Source organism: Ursus maritimus, unplaced genomic scaffold (genome assembly GCF_017311325.1).
Source record: "Ursus maritimus isolate PB19 unplaced genomic scaffold, ASM1731132v1 scaffold_12, whole genome shotgun sequence".
In the NCBI taxonomy this organism is placed as follows: Eukaryota; Metazoa; Chordata; class Mammalia; order Carnivora; family Ursidae; genus Ursus; species Ursus maritimus.
In genome coordinates, this window is record NW_024423564.1 from 66,548,973 (window position 1) to 66,572,038 (window position 23,066).

The 23,066-nt window shown below is 54.7% G+C and overlaps 1 protein-coding gene and 1 long non-coding RNA gene across 2 annotated transcripts; one reads left to right on the forward strand and one right to left on the reverse strand.

Annotated features, from left to right (window-relative positions):
* Positions 1 to 6,498: 6,498 nt before the first annotated feature.
* On the reverse strand, positions 6,499 to 9,069 carry FOXD2 (forkhead box D2). Its single transcript, XM_040626692.1, has one exon. It carries the CDS (start codon positions 9,067 to 9,069, stop codon positions 7,570 to 7,572), a length of 1,500 nt encoding a protein of 499 aa, XP_040482626.1. The 3' UTR covers positions 6,499 to 7,569.
* A 435-nt stretch (positions 9,070 to 9,504) lies between these two features.
* On the forward strand, positions 9,505 to 15,130 carry LOC121102097. Its single transcript, XR_005834168.1, has 2 exons — positions 9,505 to 9,905; positions 13,310 to 15,130. It is a non-coding gene; the product is annotated as an uncharacterized LOC121102097 (long non-coding RNA).
* Positions 15,131 to 23,066: the final 7,936 nt, after the last annotated feature.

The window sequence follows — 23,066 nt, forward strand, 5'->3', positions numbered from 1 at the left end:
CAACCTGGAGCCCTCCCGAACCGAAGGCAGGCTAAGAGGGTTAGACACCAGCAGGAGAGGGAAGAAACAGGAGCGTGGAGAGGAGACCTGCTCCACTGTTGGTCAAGGCACTGAGCCTCTCTGCACCCTCACTGGGTGCTCTGCTTCCCAGCCTTGTTGTCAGTGGGGGAGGAAGTAGCAAGAAGATGGATGGCCCGTCTTTGCTCAAAGAATAGGGAAAGAGGCTTAAAACTGAGGCCTCCTCCTCTACACCCCTGTAGAGACCCATTCCTAACCCTTTCACCCCAGTCCTCCACACCCCTCCAGCCTCTGCCTCAGCCACCCAAGGAGGGACGACCATACGCTTGGACTCACACTGGTACAGTCACAAACATACATGTTAGCACACACAGAGTCACTCATAAATATTCCTCCCCAAGCAGTGTCACCCACGCACACTGCTATGTTCAGGTCCTCTCTCACACACAAACATACACACAGTCACAGACCCCAAATATCCAAAAATACACAACCCTGTGCTATGATACCTGGAACCGTCATCATAAAGTAGAAATCTACCATCCTTAACTCTTAAAACACCAAACTTTTTTTTACCTCAAATATGGGGATAATCACTTGTTTTGCCTCTCTTGGTTCTCAACTACTTCAGTCAGATTGAGTGGAATGATGCTAGGCAGATGTGAGTTGCTTGTGTCTCTGGCACAATGCAGAGCACACAGCAGGTGCTCAATAAATGTCTGTGGAAAGGAGGAAGCCAAAGAGGAAAGAGATCTCCAGGACTGGAGGCAAATTAACTTGCCTGTTTGATCCTTACATGGTAAGGTACTTACCATGTAACTCAGGCAGGGAAACTGTTCTTGGACACAGACTAAGCCCTAACGCTGGCCCCGCAATCTTCAGGTGATCAACAGAGAAACGGAGGGATGGAGGTGCAGGGTATGCAGATCCGAAGCCAGTGCTGCTGCCCGGAGCGGATCAGAACCCGGAAGCGGCCTAGCAGTCCATCTGCCCTCTCAGCGCTTTATCAAAGACCCATGAGTTTGCGAAAGAACACTCAGAATGGTCCTCGATCCTCCCGCTTGCGTGGGGCTCCACAAAGCGTGACTGGCCAGAGCGGCCAGGACTTTGGGAACTGGGCGAAAAGCCAGCCCTCCAAGCCCCGGAATCCGACTCCTCGTACGGGGAGTCCAGCTCTTTGGATCCACTCCCGGATTCCGCAACTGAACCGCTGTGCGATCGCGGCCTGGTCCCTCCCGCGGCAGCGCAGAAAGTGGCTCCTGCCGTCTGGCTCTGAGGCTAATTTAAGCGATAACCTCACCAGCGGCCCTCTTTGACTGGGGTGACTCTTGGGAAAGCCAGAACTGGCCCATAAATATGGAAACATTTACAAAGAACTCTGCACTTGACGTGAACCCACAGGGCCCAGGAGAAGAGGCAACCCCGAGGTTCAGGGAAGGACCTAGGTAGGCTGCAGGGGTGGAGGATCTCCCAACACCCAGCAGGGACCCGACACATCTGCGTCCGAATGGGCTGGGGCATCTAAGTCAAGAAGTCCTAGCAGCACCGACACCTGCCGAGGATATGGGCGCAAAGCGACGGCACTCTTGTAAGCGGCAGGAATTAACGTGGACAATAAGCCCGACTCCTGTATCCTCAGAGCCCCCGACCTCTCCACATACACGCTATTTGGCAGTGTCTACACGGATCATTTCAAATATGCTTTTCAAGGCAGTGTGATTTTTAGGAATGGACAGAATCAAAGAGACGGATTTAAATATAGTGTCCCCCCAATAGTTTGTCTTTTCCAGTCCTAGAATCAGTCCAACCACGATTCCACGATACTTCCGCCTGCGTAGACAGAAATGCTCCGGAGGTGAGACCAGTCTAAGGAGATTTTCCAGCATCGAGGAAACAGCCCAGACCTCCAGGGCCCCGGGCTCCTAAGGCGAAATGCGCGAGACCCTTGCAGCTACAACTATGCGCATCTACCCTGCGGCTCCTGCGGGGTTCGCTGCGCACCCCCACGCCAGCCGCGCATCTCCCAAGAGCTGGAGGGCGGGAGTGAGGACCGGGACCCTGTCGACCCCCTCCAGGAGTACGAAATTGCGGCGAGGAGGCCGTCAGTGGCCGGCAGGAGGGCACCCGGCGTAGGCTCCCGCCGCAAGGAGCAAAGCGAAGACGCAGACAGCGAGAGACTTCCGCTCGGAGTCCGCGTGGAGCGAAAAGAGAGCGCTCGGCGGAGACCGGGGACTCAGAGCTAGGAACCCAGCGCGGGTGGGAAACAACCCCAAGGATGTCGGCGCCCGGGGCAAACCCGGGGTGCAGACACCGGAGGAAACCTCCCGGCTTCGCAGCAGTCCGAAGCGTCTCGGCCTCCGGCGCGGCCGCAGCGTCCGGCCGCTCGGCGCTCTCCGCTAGGAAAGGAGGCGGTGCCCGCTCCGCCCCGCGCTGCGCCGCGCCCACCAGCTCGCGGAAAACTTCGTTGCGGAAACGAGAGCTAGGAACCTCTATCCTCCCTACAGCTTTCTATGTTGGTACGTGTCTATCCGACCTTAAAGAACAGAATTATCACGCTCCGAAACTTCAATTAACATTTGTTCTGCTCTCAAATACCCCGACAGACGAAAAGCTTAGGAGGCTGAATCATCCTGTACGACCTCTGCCCACCTCAAGTTCTCTTTTGCCGTTTCTCCATAAATCTCAGAGGGCCAGCCCCGAGGACAAATGGGAGCTGGGTCTCATCATCCCGGTTGATCCTCCTGGACACATCTCCAGTCCTTAACCTAGACAACCTTTGGAACCACGTATCGGAATAATTTAGGCACAAACCCAAACTCGCCTCTCTTCTCTTTGGCGGGATGCGCGGGGTATGAATTAAATTCCGAATCCGGTCGGTAAAGACCCTAAGCGAGCTGCCTGCTCCAACCGCTCGAAATCCTACGAGGCACGCTCCACACTCAATCTTTTCTCCCTTTCTCTTGCAGGGTCCCTCGTTTAAACAGCGTCGGCGCCTTTATTCGCCTGACCCTAAGCGAAGGAAAACCCGCCTGATCGGTCATTGTCTGGTCCGCGACCGCCCCCACCCCCGCCCCAATCAGTGTCACAAAAACGCCCCTTTCAACGGATTCCAAACCCTCTTCACCCGGGCTCACCGAGCCTTCAACTTCATTAAGTGCGCGCTACGGCGGCTCTGGAGGAGGCGAAGTTTAAATAAACCCTAGCGGAGAGGGAGGAGGGGTGGGCCTGGGGAGGGTTGCTAGTTGAAGGGGAGAGAGAGAAGTGTTTTTGAAAAGGGGAAAAAAGTCATCAGGGGAAAAGCGCTTTGTAACCACGAAGACGCGCCCGCTGTGGCGAGAACAAATTGGATATGGAGGGGAAGTGTCCGCCCCCACCTCAACTCCCGCTCCTGGGTGGTCCGGGGAGCCCCAGGAGAAAAGAAAGATGGGGAGGAATCGGCGGTGAAAAGAATTAACCACTTTAATTGGGCTGCAAGAGAGAAGTAGGGAGAGGTTCACCGAAGTGCCTCGATCACCCTAACCAAATGCCCTTCAATAAAGTAAAATAAAATCCCTGCCCCTAGCCTTAGCTGAGAGACGTATGTCAACGTTTGAGAATCAAGGCTGTTCTCAGCCATAGAAAGTAAATCTGCAAGATGGGGTAAATTCTGTCCGGAAAGACCCCTCCCCCTCCTTGTGGCCTCTGGCCTCCCGGCGCCGGATGAAAAGGAATGAAATTGAACGAAATGAAGTGAAATTGACCAGTGAAATTCGCCAATTTTCTTCCCCTTTAAACTGCCCGCTCTTAACAGCACTCTCTGAACCCCAGGCCGATTTCTTAGCATTTTTTTTTCTCACCTCGAGAGATGAAGGTATGCCCTGGATATTTTCTTATTGTCACCGATTGTTGGGGCCTGCGGGGGTTGAAGCTCAGCTGTCTCCACCCAGACAGGAAGGGAACCCACAGTAGCTGCTCAAGATGGGATGGCCTATTTCTCCTCTTAGAGAGCTGGTCTCCTAAGTTAGCCGCCTTACACTGAACACCCACCCTTTGCACCCACAGGGTGGAAAGGAGCCATTTACAGAGTCCCTCTGGTCCGGGGGGGGGGGTGTGGACAAACACAGGCCTCTACCATACAAGTCTGCAATCCCCTCATCCTTTGTGCTCTTCCCTACAGTCCAGGTCCCAGGTGGGTCCTTGCCAGTTCCTAATTTACCGGTTCTGGGCCCACACAACCTAAAAGAATCTCACATTCTAAACGCTCTCCCTTCTCCCCTGCCTTCAGTAGTACGGATCTCTCAGCAATTCTTTTTCTGTATTTTCCAAGGCCAGTTGGGCATCTGTGGCTTCTTTCTGGCTCCCAGTCCTCAGCCATAATCGGAGCCGGATCTGGCCTTCTTGACCCATGGGGAAACTGGGATCTGTGTCATGGGTCTGGGGCCTCAAGCTTCTTAGAAGCCCCTGGGAAGGTGCATCTCACTCTTCCCCAATCCTCTCATTTCTTCCTCTTCCTGATTTGGACCCTCTGACACACATATAGATACAAGCAACGTGCTCAGATGAATTTACACACACACACATTTACTTTCACAAACACACACTGAGGAGTCCAGAAGGGTCTGCTGCTTCTCCTGGACATAGCAAATGAGGCAATATCTCATCTGTCTATCCACCATCAGATATGAATTCTGACTGACTTTATTTTCTCTCTTCTAAAGAGGAAAAACGAACTGATAAATCTTTTACTTGAAGCTCCAGCCTAATATCTGGGAGTGACATTCATGGTAAATGAGATCATGTAAGCTACAAAATGCTTTATTGAGGGCAAACACACAGACAGGGTCATGTTCAACCTTCCTCAAATAAAAGAAATGAAATCAAACTCAGCAACGGAAGTCAACCAAGCAGCCCCCGCCAGAGCCATTATCCTAGTATCGGCAGGCATTTCCCTTTCTACCACTAACTTTAACCTTACTTCTCGTGCACTGTTTGATAAAATCATGGGAAGGTGGCCCACTGCATTAGACCTCCCCACCCTTCCACAGTCCCTCAAGGAGATGGAGGAGAGGGCACCTCACCTCTGGCAGAGGGGCTGCATTTAATTCCTGCACCTCCAACCTTGTCTCTCCTCTGTTGGGGAATCACCTGAGAGAGAGCTCCAACCACTGTTCCTCACTCCTGGTGCGTTCTTCCTACCCTGATCCTGATTGGGACCGTCCTCCCTTCGGGCACTCTGTCCTCTACCTCCTCCTCCTTTCCTGCTGTGGCTAATGCCTGGGAATCTGGCTAAAGAGGTCTGTGGGACTTCTCCCTGCCTGCCCCTCCCAAGTTCTCCAGAGCTGGTTCCCTGACCCTGTCTTCCTCATTCTCGCTCTGTCACTCTAGCCCAACACTCGCCCTCAGCATGTGTCTATTTTCCCGTGATGGCTGCACTGCCTCGTTCTGCACCTCCACATTTCTTTCTTTCCTATGTCCTCAGTTGAATGTACAGAGAAAAGAGCTGAGTAACCATCTTTGTTCCACTCAAAGCATCCCCTCCTACCCAACGTGCTTGCGAGTCCAGCCAGCTGGAGTCCCAGGCACTGGCAGCAAGCTGGGAGACTCAGTGGGCTTACGAAGGCTCCAGCCATAACTCCTGATGGTTTTGCACTCCGGCAGTAGGTTCTGGCTGTGAGCATGGCTCAAGGGTTGGGAAGGTTTGCGTTAACAGAGTAGGACGGCACTGCCTCTCTCCTTTGGCTCAGAGTGTACTTCTAACCCTCTCACGCTGGAGGAGAGAGGGGTTTCAGTCCCCCATTCAAGCTTTTCGTTCTGACCTGTCCACAGCAGCAGGAGGGAAGGGGGACCCAAAAAAGCCTCTACAGTGGCTAAAGGGAGAGCTCTCTCCTCTTAAAGGACCCAGAAAAAGACAGTGACAGAGAATCGCAAACATAGAGACACATTCATGAACACACAAAGAAATAAAAATACAGATTCCTAAAATACAACTCACTCCCCCCACCAAAGAGGGACAAAAAGCAAGGATGCGTGATGACCCTCAGAAACACAAACAGGAACCACAAGCTCCAGGAAAGCCCCCACACAGAGAGGCATACAGAATATGCATCAAGAGACACATTCACTCAAACTGTACTTAGCGGGCAGAGTGTCCATGAGCACTGGGTACCCAGATGAGCCGAAGCCATGCTAAAGTCTAAACCAGAAGATGAGAATCCCCAGGTGCATCTGAAACAAAACCTCTCCGTAGAACCCCAGGCAGACATTTAGGACCAGAGCGAAAATGAAAGTGCTACAGGGGTCACAGGCTTCCCAGAGTCCTGGCCCGATCAACAGCCAAAGGCCAAGGCCACAATATTCCCTGTATCCAATAAGTCCCAGCCCTCCTTTACCTGTCTGGCTTGCCCTGGGCCCTTCCCCACTCTCTCTCTAGCCGGTAGCCTGGTGTCTGGGAGAGCCCCAACTGGGAAAGGGGAGTGCAGGCAAGCAGACAGAGCTGGTGACTGCTGGAGTTCACATACATTTATTCAACTGACACCAATGGGAATGGGGGGGGGGATAGATTTTTCTTTTCTTCCACACAAACCATCAGACGATTTCACAGAGTCTCCTCGCGGTGGAGAAGTCTAAATCAATGCACACCCAGTGGACAGAGAACGCAGATAGTAGCCCGCTGTACAGATATTTACACATAATTACAGGACCCCCTGCCATAGGATGTGCCCTCGCCCACCCCACCCCCACCTCTCCAGTCCTTGACCCAGACCCTCCTCTCCCACCCCAACCTCATTGCCTTTAGCTACAATAAATATCCCAGAGCCTGGGACAGAGCAGAGCGCTGAGAGGGCCGCTGGCCCTGGATGGCTGGACCCAGCCGGCCATGGGAAAGGGGAAAAGTTCCTTCAAAAGCACCCCAACACAAAAGAGGGAGGATGTTCCTCAGTGTAGTGGGATCCAGGGTTTCTGCGGGGATTGTGGAGACCCCTCGCTTAACCTCTCCGTTCAACTTCGCCTGTGTAGACACTGCTTTAGGCTTCAGAGAAAACGAACTTCCATGGAGAACGGCAAGAAAAAAAAAGTTGAAATTTTCTTTTAAGAACAAAGCGGATAATAGGTATCTTTAAATTATAATATTGGACAAGCAGGGCCTCAAAGTTGGGGAAGGAGTGAGGGAGAGGCAGAAAGGGAGATCTCTCTGCGAAGTTGGTGTTTTTGGCGGAATCCGCAGGGCCTGGGCAGACATCTCTCAGGGAAAGCATTCCTCCCGGGCCTCTGAAAGGCGCAGAGGCTGGGAAAAAGTGAAGGCTCCCCCGCCCCTTTTACTGCTCCTATTGGAGTGGGATCGTGGCTTGCGACTTCATCGCGTAGACCTGGGCCTCTCCCTGAGCGGTGGAGCCCGCTTCGTCCCAACTGTCGGCAAAATTCTGAGCACCGAGCCTGAAGTGCCAAGTCACGAGCGCCGGCCCAAGGTCTGGAGACTCTTCATAAATAGACTCCCTGAGTTCCGCTGGGACCGCAGGAGCTCCCGGGAGAGGCTGAGTTGTGCGGGCCTTACCGGCCCTGAGCTCGACGCGGTCAGAAGTGGCAGCCACTGAGGCCGGCGACTTTGCTGGCAAACGGGGGCCCTGAGGACAGGAGCGCGTCCCCGGGGTGCGAGAGGCGGATGTGGCCGGCCACTGGAGCCAGGGCTGGGGCAGTCAGCATGGCCAAAACCTGGGCTTGACCCCCAGGACCCCCCGCCGCCGCGAAAGGCGATCCCGGGGAGCCCTCGCCTCCGCCCGGGGGTGCTGCCCCGCCGCCACCGTGGCCCATGATGTGGTCTATAGAAAAGGAAGGCCTCTGCCCGGCCCCGGCGCCCCCGCCGCCCGCACCACCGCCCGCGTCCGTCTTGAGGCCCTGGCGCAGGAGTGCGGTAGACAGACCAGCCGCTGTGCCGGCTGCGGGAGGGCTCAGCGACGCGGGGTAGAAAGCTTTGGCGCAGCCCAGCTCCGCGCCCAGGAAGGCGGGCAGGCCTGCGGGGCCGGGGCCCGGGCCGGGGCCCGACCCTGTGCCCGGGGCAGGCGCAGGGGCCGGAGCTGAGGCTGCGCCCGCGAACACCGAGGCCGTCGGAGGTCCGGGTGGAGGAGCAGCGGCGCGGCCTGGGGGTACCGACAGCTGGCAAGGCGCGGCAGCGGCGGCGAAAGCGAAGGCGTGCGGGTGCGGATGCGGGTGCGGGGCCGGGCCCGGTGGGGGTGCGCCGTAGGCCGGGAGCGCCAAGCCGTAGCCGTAACCGTAGGCGCCATAAGCGGCGAAGCCCGGCAGGAAGGCGCCGGGGTCCCCCGCCGCCGCAGCCCCGCCACGCAACAGCAGCTCCGGATGAGGGTGCGTGTGTGGATGCGGCGGCGGTAGCGGCTGCCGCTTGAAGCGCTTGCGGCGCCGCAGGAAGCTGCCGTTGTCGAACATGTCGGCCGACTCCGGGTCCAGCGTCCAGTAGTTGCCCTTGCCCGGGTTACCCGGCTCGCGGGGAATCTTGACGAAGCAGTCGTTGAGCGAGAGGTTGTGGCGGATGCTGTTCTGCCAAGCAGGGAACTTCTCCCGATAGTAGGGGAAGCGGCCGCTGATGAACTCGCAGATCTCGCTCAGAGTCAGGCGCTTCTTGGGGCTCTGCAGGATGGCCATGGTGATGAGCGCGATGTACGAGTAGGGCGGCTTCACCAGCGGGCTCCGCGTCGCCGCGCCCCCCGACGGCGGTCCCGGCCCGGGCCCCGCCGCGCCCCGGGCCGCCGCCGCGCCTTGCCCGGGGCTTCCCGCTGCGGCCGCCGCCCCCCGGGGCGCTAGAGCGCGGGGCTCGCCGTCCGAGCAGCCGCCGGACTCCTCCTCGTCCTCGGCTGCGTCCGCCTCGGCTTCCTCCGGAGGAGGCTCGGGGCCGTGGGGGAGCACGTCCCGGGGGGCGCGGGGCCCGGAGCGGGCAGGGAGCTCCCCCCCACCGCTGCCGCCGCCGCCGCCCACCACGTCTATGTCTGCGTCGGCCTCGGACAGCGCGGCCGGGGAGCTCTCGGAGGACATGATCTCGCAGCAGCAGCTGCCCAGGGTCATGGTGCCGCCGCCGCCACCGCCGTTCTCCGGCTCCGCTCCGGCCGCGGCTCGGGCTCCGCCGCGCTGCCTCTGGGGCGAGTGTGTTTTGCGCGCGGGCGGGGAGGGGGCGGGGGACTGAGGCCGGTAGGGAGGGGTGTCCCCCAGCTCCGCAGCGCCCCCTCGTGGCCCAACTCTCCGCTCTCACCTCTCGGGGAGCACCCGACTGGCTGCTGCCTCCGCCGCCCCGGGAGCCGGAGCTGGGCGCCTGCACCCGGGGCGTGGGCGGAAGGAGCTGAGGCTTCCCCTGACCCTGGCGGGTTTCGGCCCCCAGTGCCCCCGGAATGGGGGGGTAGGGGAATTAGTCCCTCCCGCCTCGCGGCTGCCTAAGGCGGAAGAGCGCGAACCCGGGGCGGAGCTCCCCGAGCGGGGTGGGGCGGGGCGGGAGGGGGCGGGCGGACTGCCTCGGCGGAGGGGCCCGGAGGGAACAAACAGCCGCCGCGGCGGGAGCTGGCTCTGGTGGCCGGAGGCGGGTCCTCCTCTGCCCGCGGATCCCGCAAACGCTCCGCTCCCCGGAGCCGCCGCCTGGAGCCAGTGCGCTCAGCCCCTGGAGGTTCACGCGGGCGCCAGCCGGCGCCGGGAGAAGTAGCAACAGCCCCCACCCTTCATCTACCCAAGGCAGCGCCCGGGGCCACCAAGGCCAAAGCGCAGTTGGAGCGCGAGCGGGAGCCTGAGACTGCCTGACCTAAGCCTCCGGAGTGGGGCCCGCCGGATCCTGAGCGGCTTCCGGCCCAAAAGGAGACGCACTTGAGTGATCGCGAGGAGCAAACTTGGGGCTTTCAGCCTCGGGCCTCGAAGAGGTGAGAGATTCCGGCTGCGCCCCTCTCCTCCCTTCCAAAGCCGAGACCCCGCCACACATTCTCTTGCCGCGTCGCGCGCGGGACTCCAGACGCAGGAGTGTGTGCGGAGAGACCCGGGTAGCGCGTCGTCTGCCCGTCGCCCTCTCCCCGAAGCTTCTGTGCGGCGCTTCGGCCGCATTCCTGGAGCGCGGACCCATCCATCGCTCTGAGTTTGCCTGCGCTCCGCCCTTTTCGGTCCGGGTATTCGTTTGTCTTGGGCTCTGTGACTGTGTCTCTCGCCTTCGGTGAATCTCTCCCTCCGTTTCCTGTGGAAACCCTGCATTTGTCTGCGTGTCTCTTCGTGGGTCCGACAATCCCTCGCTCCATTTCCCTAGCCCCAGTCGCACTGCAGGGCTAACCCCCCCCCCTCCTTTCTGGCCGGACTTGTAGGCTCTACGGACCGGCCTCAGGACCCCTACAGACACTTTCCTCAGTGAACCCTGACCTCAGCCCCAGGCCAGCTGTTGCCTCGTCTCTCAGGAGCCCGTGCACACAAGGCTGGTCCTGTGCCCTCCTTCTTATCAGCCGGGTTTCTGCCCAGCCCATTAGGCTCCTTTCTCCCCTGGCCAGGAACCCAGCAACCAGTAGACTGGGCCCATCTCAACCCTGAGGGGTGACAGGGGTGATGGGCACTGGTCGTGGGCAAGAACTGAGCTGATGGACGGTCTGCTGCCCCGCCAGCGCCGCGCAGTGGTCAAAGCTCGGGCATGCGAGGCCCGAGAACCAGCTGCCCTCAGCTCTCCCAAGGCTATGTGACTGTCAGCAAGCTACTTCCCCTACCCAGCCTCAGTTTCCTGCTTTGCCCGTAGTTAAGAGCAGGAACCCTGAAATTAGTCTGCTGGGATTCTGGTCCTGGCTCTCTTATTTACGAGCTCTGTCGTCTTGGATACATTTCTTAAACTCTGTGCTTGTTTCGTCCTGTATAAAAATGAGATTTAAAAGCACCTATCTCATGACTAATACCTAAAAGTAGCTGTATCACGCTAGGCTACTTTTGAGGAGGGTATTGAGAGCACTTTGCAGACCCTTGGGGAGAGAGACAGCAGGTGGGGATGTAGTCTCCCACCTGGATCTCAAGCCCTGGTCTAGCCCTCCACTGGGTTACCCGTACTGGGGTGACTGACTTATCTAACCATCTTCTGGTCACTGTGCTGAATCAGATCCCCTGTAGCTAAGTGCTGGGAGCAGGGTGGGAGGGATCCCTGGCCGCTGCAAGCTGTAATTCTGCAGGGTTGATGTGAGGATGGATACATTCTTTCATCTAACAGTTTCCAGTCTATGGAATAATCTAGTGTAAATCTAACTTTCCCATTCTACTGGTGGGGCAGCAGAGGCCGAGAGTGGGGAAGGCACTCACCTAGGCTCCTACAAGATAGAGCAGGGCCAGGTGCTTGTCACTTAATCTTCATGATGGAGGTTTCCATCCTCTCAAGCCATCTGCTAAGAGCAGAGGGGAGTGGAAGCAGGTCTCCCTGCCCTATCCTGGGAGACAAAGTCCTCCATTCCCCCTATACACACTCCTCAGACCAAGGGGATCCACCTAAAATGCGGGGTCTGCGTGAACAGACTGTCCTCGGGAGGAAGAGAAGAGGTCCAGTCCTCAAACCATGGACAGGCAATTGGGCAGGGGTAGTGGCCCTGGGGGATTGGAATTTTCTAGGTGATAAGGCCCTCCAGAGGAAAAAAATGTGGGGGGGGGCCTTTGGAAAGTTTTTTGCATGAGTCCAAATAAACTCATATACCTAGAGTTGCTACTTTAGCAGTTTTATTTTATCTGGCAACCCTACACATACCCCAGGCTTGTGTATTACTTCATGGAGATCTCTCTCACACTCGCAGATACCCCACACTGTCTACCACACATCAACTCCAGCCCGGCTCTGCTCTGCTCGTATCTAAGAAAATGGAGAGGAAAATCAACATTGGCCTCATCTTACTGCACCTAACCTTCTGAATGTCTTCATTTCTAAAATGGCAGGCATGAACCAGTCACTTCCTTCCTTGACAGCACTCTCAGGTTCCCCACGCTACAGCCTCCTGCCCAGCTTCAGGGTCAGACTGGCTGGGGCATTTGCTGCCCAGATATCCTGGGTTCTAAAAGTCCAGGCAAGACTACAGAGCCGCTGCAGCCACCAGCTCTTGCCTCTGCCTGGCTCTGCTGCGCACTCCCTGCTGCCGAGACCCAGGTTGGGGAAAAGGGATACAGGCCCCAAGCCCCTGTTCTGCAATGTGGGGGTGGAACATGATCTTAAGGAATCATCCAGACCCTTCAAACACACATACACTTTTACAGGAGTGCAAACAGGCACAGGAGATCATGTGACATGGCCAGGCTTTTGAAGCCCTGAGCGCTACTCCCAGGGTTGGGTTGGACCCAGGTGTCAAGACTCAGCGGCCAGAACTCCTTTACTTATCCAAATAATTCTGCTTAGCCCCTGACCAAGCTCAGGGGAGGTGTTTCTGGGACCATCTCACCCCTCCCAAGGTTTTAGTGTAAATCTAGAAGGGCCAATTTCTCTTGAACCATGCCAGAAGTAGGTGGACTGGGGGCTGGGAGAGGGTCGACCGGGACATTTGGAATGCATATAGTTTTCTGCACTTCGCTGGCACCAGCCTTTCCCACCTATGGGCTCAGCCTCTTCCAAGCCTTAAGGTCACATTTGCTATCTGGGTGATTCTGTCACTTCCCTCCAGGGAAAACCTATGCTTCAGCCCCCACGCCTGAAGCCTCCAAGAGGCAGGAGGCAACAGGCTCTGTGGGTCTTGGTTACAGTGTCCCTAGTAGGGTCTGGCCTCCTCCTTCCTCTGCCTTACTATTTCGCCACCTCCTTCGCCCAGCCAAGAAACAACTGGAAGGAGCCTTTTGGGGGTGCCTTTTGGGAGGGGGTCCACCCCAAAATGCCCGGACAACCGGGGAGTTGTTGCCTGTTTATTGTGATGTGGTGGCCCTCCGTTTATGGTTCCTCCCTTGCCTCCTTATGGTCGCTGTAGACGTACTGTTCTCGACTAGGCGAAAACGACAGCTATCAGATGGTCTTGAGAATATAATGAAGTCACTGGCGAAAGTGGCAAAGAGTGGTGCTGAGCTAGCAGGAAGGGGGACGCGGAGCGGACCGACCTCCCCCGCGGCCTTCCCACGGTGTGAATTCAGCGAGCACAGCACGGCCTCTGTCGGTCAGGGGACACCGCGCCCGCACACTTCTCTAATTTTTTTCACAAATCTTACCAGCCTCAGGGAAAGCTTTGAGACCCGCGCAGCCGCCCCCTCTTCTCGTTCCGCCACCGGCTGCAGCTCTGGGCGGGGAGATAGTTGTTCGGCTGAAGCCGGGATATCTCCTGACCGTTTTCTTCTCCGCCTGTTGCAGAGAGATCTGCTCCCTTGGCCCGGGCGGGAGACGGGAGACGGGAGACTCCAGATCGGGAGACCTGTGGGGACGAACCTCAGGCGGCGGGGCTCCGCACACAACAGGAGCGGGGCCCCGGGTCAGAGTTCAGAGAGAGGCCGGACCCACAGCAAGCAGAGAAATGACAGGGCTCCCCGCGTGTGCGCCTTCACCCCAGCCAACCACCCGCGCGCCCCAAGCGCCTCTGAACTGCTCCCCACACCTCCACTACCCTCCACTTCTCCGAGGAAAGGTCTTTCTCTCCTTTCACCATGCCTGGCCACAGCCCCCTCCCGGCACCCCTATTCTGGGACTACGCCGTGGGGGGCTCGCTTGAGCCCCGTATGGCCCCAGCACAGCGCAGCGGTTGAGACCGGGACGAGCTGCGGAGCCTGTCGACTCTGGTTCGCGGGAAGAGGGTTGCGGGCCCAGGCGAGGGTGCAAGCAGCGCAGCTCCGCAGCCGCCCACCCTCGGGGCTCTGGCTTCGCAGCGACCGCGGTGCGACAGGCTCCCCTCGCTGGGGAGACGCGCAGCTGGGGACAAAGGGCAAGGGGACGCCGCAGGTCTGAGTGCCCCTACTGTCTAAGTGCGTCCTGGGTTTCTGCGAACGAGGGTCTGTTTCTCCATCCCTGGAAGGACGGAGGTGTTTCTCTTCCCTGGCGCGCGTGTGCCCTTCCGGACGGCGGTGGCTTTGCGTGTCGGNCCCGCGCCTGCCCCGAGTGCTCCCCTGCCAACCGCAAGATCTCTGCGGGGACTGCTCTGGAAGCCTCGCCATCCAGACCCACCGCTCTGCCCCAGCGCGGGAAGCGGCGCGACGTGGCTGGGACTGCGAACCCACTCCAGGCCCGCAGCGTGACCCTGGCGGGGAAGGAGGATGTGTGAGGGTGCAAGCCTGGGTGTGGGTTTGGGGCTAGAGCGGGGAGAGAGAGCAGAGGGTACAGGCGCGGCGAAGAGCCAGGAAGAGGGTAGCGGCGGTCTCCTGCCCACCAGTTGCACGCCTCCCGCTGGTGCCGCAAGACCTCGGGACCCGGACGCCCTTCCGCAGCCTTGAAGTGGGAGAAGACCGAGCGAAGGGAGGAGGGGGCCCAGCCGTCCGAACCGGTAACCGACCACACACACACACACACACACACACACACACACACACACACGCCGTCGCGGTTAGCCTTTCGGAGCCCCAGGCAGGGTTGCTGGTGAAACCGTCCCTGCGTGGTTGGGGAAATAATGCCAGGTGCCTGACCCCTCTGGAGCCCGTGCGGAGCCGCGTGAGCCCCACGGAAGCAGAGCGAGGGGACCCGAGGGAGTCTCGGCCTTGCCATGCAGACGCTGGTGACGGATTCCTGGGGAACAGCGACCTCTGGAGGAGCGGCGCGTCCACGCAGAGAGTCAGGAACTGGACGACCAGGTCTAGGACCAGAGGGCCCTTTCTCCACCCCACCCCTTTGGCAAAGTCATCCAGACACTCGTAACCTCCGGACTCCTCTTTGCGCATGCTTGCTTCCTTTCCCAACCTGGACTCATGCTTCAAATCCTTGCTCAAATCCCGCCTCCTCCAGAAAGAAGCCTTCTCGAGAGCCCAAAGCATCTTGCCCTCTTCCTGCTCTGAGCTCCTCAGAACTGAAAGCCTGAACCCTTGACAACAAGGCTCACACACCGCACGGCACAGCCGACCGGCTTCCTGCCTCGCCCTTCTCCAAAAGACCGTTAATCCATACACTCCACCCACCCTTTGCATTGCATGCTGGGTGTGCTGTTTTTCTTTCCCTCCAGTAAATAAAAGACTGAAATCATTTATCCCAAAATTGGACTGTAGGTTTTCAAAGTCCGTTTCCCAGAGGGGGAAACCCAGAGGGAGAAACCCAGAGGGAAGGCTGACTTGCCCAAGGTCACACAGCAAATTGGTAGCAGAGGTGGAACTAGATCCCTAACCTCTCATTTCCCAAGCCTGGAGCCCTCTCCGTGTCACCTGGATATGGGGAAGGGCTCATTTTGACGGGTGAGGCCTGGTTGGGGGAGCCTGGACATAAGGAGAGGGGAAATACTGGAGAGAATGGGGTAGAAGGGGTCACCGCTGCAGGGTGGGGCAGGAAGGAAGGAAGAGAGGTCAAAGCTGCCCTGGAAAGTCAGACTCTTTCTTTCCTCAACCCCAGCCCAGATCAAGCTACTTTGAAGGATTCTATGTTTCAGGGGTTGGCTAAGTGTCTTACATCAGGAGGTGGGTGGGCGGGAGGCTGGACACAGCCTCAATTCCGGCAAATACCTCCCTCCCCTCTGCCCTGGGAAGGGGGAGAGGGACTAAGAAAGCTCTGCTAATACACACCCCGGGGGTTGCTGCTGAGACCTCAGAGCAGAGGAGGAGGTCTCCTGGTGCTTGCAATTATAAACTTAAGGAAGAAGCTAGGAGGATGATTCTCACGCAGTTTTGCATGAAGCCCCAGTGGTAGCCACCGCCAGCTGCTCTGCTTTCAGGGAATCTTGTGCTTGTCTACACAGGTTACTAGGCAGCCTGGCCCTTGCCTGCGCGTCCAGCCACACCCCCAAACCCAACTTAAAACTTTCTCTTACCTCTAGACCATTGCCCGCAGCTCACTGCTGCCTGGCCCTGTCCTCCTAATCCTCTGCCCATTTCAAATGTCAAACTTTATGAGATGCTTTCCCCGACAACACCTCCCATTGGCCGGGCTGGAGGGGCTCCTGCCTGTGTGCCCCCAAAACACTTAACTCTGTCCATTGTCATCATTTATCTTCCAGTCTGCCACCCTCTGTAGACCGTCTGTTCCTTGAGAACACTCATTATGTTGCCTTCATCCTCATTTTTCCTCCTCTACAGCGTGGGGATAATAACTGTACCTACCTCACTGAGTTCTCGTGAGGATTAAATTAGTTAATGCATATAAAGCACTCAGGCTAGTGCCTGAAACTTTGGAAGAGCTCACTAAATATTTCTCATCATTATCAGTCACTCTGCCTCCTGCCAGGCACAGAACCCAACACATAGTAGGTATTCAGTGAATGTTAGACACGTGGATTCAGGAATGATGAGTGAATGAATGAACAGTGTGACGTATTTCTCCCTCTTGTCTGGGACTCCCTAGACAGATAGCTTCCATCACCAGTGGAAATATGTGTTCTTTGAAAACAGACATTGTTTCTCCCCCATCAGTCCCCGTCCCCGAAGGGAGGAGAACATGTCCCCCTATGAGAGAGACTTTCCACGTTCCCTGACTGCAGCATTCATTGGATTTCTCTCATGTTTTCTGCCTCAGTTTCCTTCTTTTTAAAAGGTTGTGACCAATCAAACCAGCCAAATCCTCACAAAATCTTCCAGGGGCTCCCCATTGCTTATAAAACAAAATTCACTCTCCTTAGCGTGATGAACTGACATGTTTACAGTTTGGGGTTATCCCATCTCTCGGGTAACACTTCCCCTCCCATAGTCCACATGGTCCTGATGGGACTGTCCAATCTCTGTGTCCTTCACACTTACTTCCAAGAGTAGACAGGCAGCCCAGCACGATTAACCACAGCAATGCAAACCCAAGGCCCGGTGACGGGTCGAGGCGGGAGTAAGTGACCTGAGCCAAGCCAGGCACTCCTTCGACAAGATTTGTTATATGGACTCCGGGAACTCAGGAGGGTGCTTCTGCTTTTGGATCAGAAGATCACATGGAGAATGCAGTTTGACACTGAAGCCCATACACAGACGGAAACAGCCTAAAGAGAGAGACAGCTTAACAAGAGTGCTATGTCCACTGGCTCTGCCCAAAACTAGAACCCTAAGACTTTCCAGACATTCTAAAGATATTCTCCCTTTTCTTAAGCTAGGTGTAATGACCTTCTGCTAGTTTGAGTTGAATTTCACAAATAGCAGAGCCACAAGAGAGAAGGATCCTGGGTCCCTGAAATCTTTGAGGTGCCATTCCACCCTGAACTGCCTGCACAGACTTTTGGGAAAAGGAACTACATTTCAATATTGGTTAAGCCACTGTTGTGGAATTTTCTTGGCTGGGGGGAGTGTGGCGGTGGTGGTGGAGTCTGTTACTCCCAACTGAACTTAACCCTAATTAATACAGGAGGGGATGGAAAGATGCCCTGTAGACACAAAGGACCAGTCTATGGTCATTAGCCCAGAGAATAAAGAGCTCAGTGTTGACACAGCCCCCATCTTCAAATCTCTACAGGGCTGACCTGGAGCACAGAGACCAAGGCAAATGGGAGCCTAAAGGCTCTATATATCTGTGACTCCGTGGAAGGAGAGCCTTCCAATAGGGCTGCCGCTCAGAGAGGTGACTCATATCTGTGACTCCGTGGAAGGAGAGCCTTCCAATAGGGCTGCCGCTCAGAGAGGTGATAGGCTACATTGATGGGCGTGAGTGCGCCATCGCTGGAAATGTGTGAGCTGCTGGGTCATCACTGGATAGGAATCTCAGAGGCATCTAGGTACAGCAGACAGACTCCAAGTCTTAGAGATGGGTTCAGATTATGCCTCCACCATGTATTAGTCTCAAACAAATAACCTTTCTAAGCCCCAGTTTCCTTGTTTGTGAAGGATCCAGGCAGCTGGGTGGGAGACAGAAACCAAGGACATTTCCTAGCCCATCACCTCACAGAGACTCCCGACGCCTCATACTCTAGTTGGAGCCAACTGTGGGTCAGGATGCCTCAGTGAGGATCCTTGCTGGCCTCTCTGACCTTGACATGTTTGAGGATGCCTGCTCCAAGCTGCCTGCTGAATGCACCTCCCCCTGGTTTGTTCCTGCGACCGAAGAGGAGCAGTGGAGCCTGAGTCGAGGGGCTGGAGATCTCCTCCCATCCCTGCCTCTGCCCCTCCCAGGTCCTCCCCTCCTTATCTGACATGTAAGAAGTGCATCTCCCGTTTTGAACAGTCTGTCTCAAGAACCAGGGCTCTTAACTCCTGTGCCCTACCTACAATTCCAATGGTGAGTGACTGCCACTGACAGCAATAATAATAACCATGTTTCCACATGGTCTTGACCTGCCCAGGCTCCTGCTGCTCCTGGTCTCGGTCAGCCAGGATGGTGCCATCTGCTACATGAGCTGACACCACAGGTCTGGGCTAATCCAGACACTCCCAGGCTACTGAGGGCCTTGTTTGACAAAGTGGATTCCCCCCCCCCCGTCACATGCTTGCCTCTCACAGGGGGCCTGCTGCTGGATCTTCCTTCATCCACTTCCTCCCATGAAGCTGGGACCCCTCCCAATGAAATGGGAAATCCAAGGCCAGAGAGGAGCAGATCTTAGAACATGACCCGATGATCAGAAGGAAGTCACAACTGGGGATGAGGGATGGCAGAGAAGGGGAGGAGATGGCGGCATTTGGCAGGCGGCCTGGAGGCCTGAACAGTGGAGGTCTGAAGAATGAGCTTCCGACACCTGCCACAGATACCCAGGTTTGGAGACTGGAAGGGACAAGGAGCCATCACTCTGGACAGACTGATGGCCAGGGCACAGACCCCACCCAGGGTGGAGGTGGTAAGTGCCCAGGCTTCCCAGATCCAGAGGCCAAACCATCTGGTGAGGGGCCCTAGTGAGAGGTTCCGATGGGAAGATCACGGGGTGGGGGAGGGCAGCGAGGTTTGAGAAAGTGGAATTCTGACCACGGTCACCAAGGGTCCCTTTGAGAAATAAAAGTGGACAGCTGCCAAAAGAGCCAGTGTGGTCACAGGGAGCTTAGTGTCCTGACAAGGACTGCGTGGAAATGCACTTCCAGGAGCTTCTCCTGCAGAGAGACCTGCACACATGGGACACGCATGGGCTCTCATTGCAGCTGGTTCTGGAATGCAGGTGGGAAACAGTGTAAGTGTCCATTGACAGGGGGTTGATTACGCCAATAATGGCCCATCTATACAAGGAAGTAGTATGCTGTGTAAAACAGAATAAAGGAGTTCTTTATCTATTGATCTCGAAAGAGCCTGAGATGTATTATTGAGTGAAAAAATTCAAGATACTTAACAGCGTAAACATTACGCTTCCAATTGTGTTTTTTTAAAGGAGAAAATAATGTATATTTGTTTTGTTTTGCATATGCAACAAAAATATCTAGGAGGATGAATTAAAAACTAATAAACATTATCTGTTGGGGCAAATTAATGGGGAACAAAAGTGGAAGAGAGACCTTTCACTGAATGCTTTTTTATAATTTTAAAACCAAGTAAGTGTATAGCCAATTCAACCACTGAATAAATACTTTAAAGAACAATGGAATCATCTGAATGAATAAGGCTGAGTATGTAGAACATATGAGTAATAAAAACTGTAACTGTGGGCTAAACACCTTCTGTGGGCTCCAACCTGAAAATATGGCTGGTGGCTAATGTGGAAGGTAGGGACATTTAAGCCCGATCTGGTGGATGCCTGTGGGCGCTGACCTGTCGCCCATTAGGCAGGGAAGTAGGTGAGTCTGCTAGCTAGGACCCCAAACTTTCTACCTTACCATTTTGCTCTTCTCTTCCCACCCTTCTCTGTCTCTGTCTCTGTCTCTTGTCTTCGTCCCACCTAAATGGCTTTGGAAGTAGTCAGACTTTTTTAGCCTGCCAGGCTGGACAGGGATTAGGATGGATTAAAGGGGGTTTCATAGAAACTGGAATAGCAGGCCTTCTCCTTTCCTTCAAAACCCCAAACCAGAGCTCACCTCCTCCAGGAAGACTTCCTTGTGAAACCCACCAGCCCACGGTCCCTACACAATTCAGGAAGCCAGTCTGATGCTTAAGGTGGGGCCTGAGAACCCCTCCAGCAGGGTCCAGGCCTCTTGTTTCTAATTCTCCTCCACCCCGAAACCTCAAGCCCAGCCTCCAGACAAGAGCCTAGATGCTCTCAGGCCAAAGTCCAGTGTGCCCAGCACTAGTGAAGCTGCCCAGTGAGGGAGACAGGGTAGAGTATCCTCGCCCACCATCACAATGGCTTCAGCGGTACAAAAGCCATATCACCCTGGCAGAGAGGGCAAGGCACATCCTCCCTCTTTCAGAAGAGACTGAGGCTGAGCTCAAGGCAGAGGCTCCAACTGGTGAGTGACCAAGGTGACCTACACACCCCTTCATCTTGTCAGCACTCCGCATGCTATATTTTCACCCACCTATATTTGACTCCTCTGAGCAGGGCAGTGTCTGATTCCTCTGAGTCCTCAGCTGGGGAGGAGCACACAATCACGGAGCTTGGAGAGAGTTGGGAATGGCTGTGAAAGACAGAGAAAGGAAAGGGGTTGCCTCAGTGCTTGACCAGACCTCTGACTTCCTGACCTCAACCCAGCACGCTTTCGTCTATTTCCCTCTCACAGAGTAGACCAATTCTTGGCAGCTGGGACTGCCTACCCCATTCCAAGCCCCTCTGCAATGGGGTAGCTACCAAAAGCTGCCAAGAAGAATGGAGGAGGACAGGAGATCTGGGAGCGCTGCCCAGGCAAGGTGGTAATTGCAGCCAGTTTTCCTCTTCCGCACCAAGCAACTGGGTTCCAAGTGACTTTCAGCACCAGAAGCCACTCCCAGCCCCAAATAGCATGCAAATGAATCCTGGTCAAGTGCATACAAGGTGGCCAATAGGTGGCGCTTTTGTCTCCACAAAATTGATGAGGGGCCAGGGCTGGAGGAGGGGAGTACAGGGAAAGGGGTCTGAGTGGGGGAGCCCAGAAGGGGAGGAGGTAAAAAACTGAAAGAAAAAGGAACCCAAAACTTGTCACTTGGCTTGGAAGGTATCTTTCAAGATCAGGACTGGGGCTGTGGGAGTGGCACAGAGGGGGTGGATATCAGGGTGAATGGAGGAATTTTAGGGGGCTTTTGAGCCAAGCTTCCGCTTCCACTTGCCTCTTCTTCAGAGGCAGAGAACGACTTTGGAGTCACGTGTACCTACAGTCAAGTTCTGAGTCAGTAACTTCGCAGCTTGACCTGGGTGAGTCACTTAACTTTTATGAGCCCCAATTTCATATCCTGTAAATCGGAGCTGATAATTCTAATAATGCCACCCTGCATTCCAGGAATAAACTGTACTTGATCATGCATTTTTTTTTTGTAAGCTGATATTTCATCGAGGACCTTTGAATCTGCTTTCATATGTGAGAATGGCTATATTTTGCGTTCTCACCCCTTCTTTATCAGGCTTTGAAAATGTCATTAAATAGAATTGGAATTATTTCCATTTCTTCTGTGTTCTAGAACAATTTATATAACTAGAAAAATAGGTTCCTTGATAGTTTGACAGAATTCATGGGCAAAACCAGCTAGCCTACGTGCTCGCAGGTGGGCACAATGGAGGGCCAGTTTCTGACAGTGTTTTCTGTTTCTTCTGTACTAGTGGGTCTATTGAGATTAATCACTCCTTAAATCAGTCAAGCCCGACCAGGTTGTCTACCAGTCAAATGACCATCCCAAGCTTTCAGGGTTAGCATGAGGCTATGATTATAAGGGAAAGTTTGTAACCTTTGTGGAATAGGAAGATTTTAGCCAATTGTTGATTTTTTCTATACCTTTTTAAAAAAAATATTTTATTTATTTATTTGACAGAGAGAGAGAGAACACAAGTAGGGGGAATGACAGGCAGAGGGAGAGGGAGAAGCAAGCTCCCTGCTGAGCGGGGAGTGCAAACCCAGGACCCTGGGATCATGACCCAAGCCGAAGGCAGATGCTTAACCGACTGAGGCACCCAGGCGCCCCTTCTCTATACCTTTGTATATTGATTTTCCTCCATCACCACTGCCATCTCCACCAAGCTACCATCCTTCTCTGCCTGGATACTACCATAGCCTTCTCATTGGTCTCCCCACCCCACCCCATCCCAGATCCCCTCTAATAGCATATTTAGGGCTATGAAATTTCCTCTGAGCACAGGTTTGACTACATCCTACAGATTTTTAAAAAAGATTTTATGTATTTATTTGAGAGAGAGAGAGTGCACAAGCAGGGAGAGGGGCAGAGGGAGAAGCAGGCTCCCCACTAGAAAGGGCAGCCTGATGTGCGGCTCGATCCCAGGACGCCAGGATCGTGACCTGAGCCAAAGGCAGCCACTTAACCAACTGATCCACCCAGGCGCCCCTATTCTCAGATTCCAATATGTACTATTCTCACCTTTATTAACTTATGGATAGTCTGTAGTTTCAATTTTTCTCTAACCTGAGAGTTATTTAAATAATAATACTTATAATATAATATTAATTATAATATATTATAATTATAATCATAAATAATAATTTTAGTTATTTTTACATTTTCAAGGGCTTCATTCAAAATGTGGTCTAAGAACATATTCTTATACATGTAGGAATTTATGAACATTTTTTAATGTTGTGTTTTCATTTCAATAGTGATCTTAAATACATTCATATAAGCATATAGTGAAGCACTTACGTGACCTCCTGATACAAATATCAGAGATCTGATATTTAGAGTCTTCATTTACATTTATTGTCAACTAGTACTACTTTAATCTTGAGATAAGGCAAAAAACAACGTAGACTTTATAAGTAAATGCTGCATTTGGGCCAGTTGGTGGTATGGCCTGCTATATGCAGGAATGCTTGTACTTCATTCAAAAGAAAACAATGGGAGGGGCGCCTGGGTGACTCAGTAGGTTAAGCATCTGACTCTTGATCTCAGCTCAGGTCTTGATCTTAGGGTCATGAGTTCGAGCCCTGTGTTGGGAAAAGAAAGAAAAAAGAAAGAAAAAAGAGAAAAGAGAAAAGAGAAAAGGAAAGGAAAGGAAAGGAAAGGAAAGGAAAGGAAAGGAAAGGAA

Bases quoted from the DNA above. Each gene is read 5' to 3' on its own strand.
- FOXD2 (XM_040626692.1), bottom strand. From the start codon at position 9,069: ATGACCCTGGGCAGCTGCTGCTGCGAGATCATGTCCTCCGAGAGCTCC.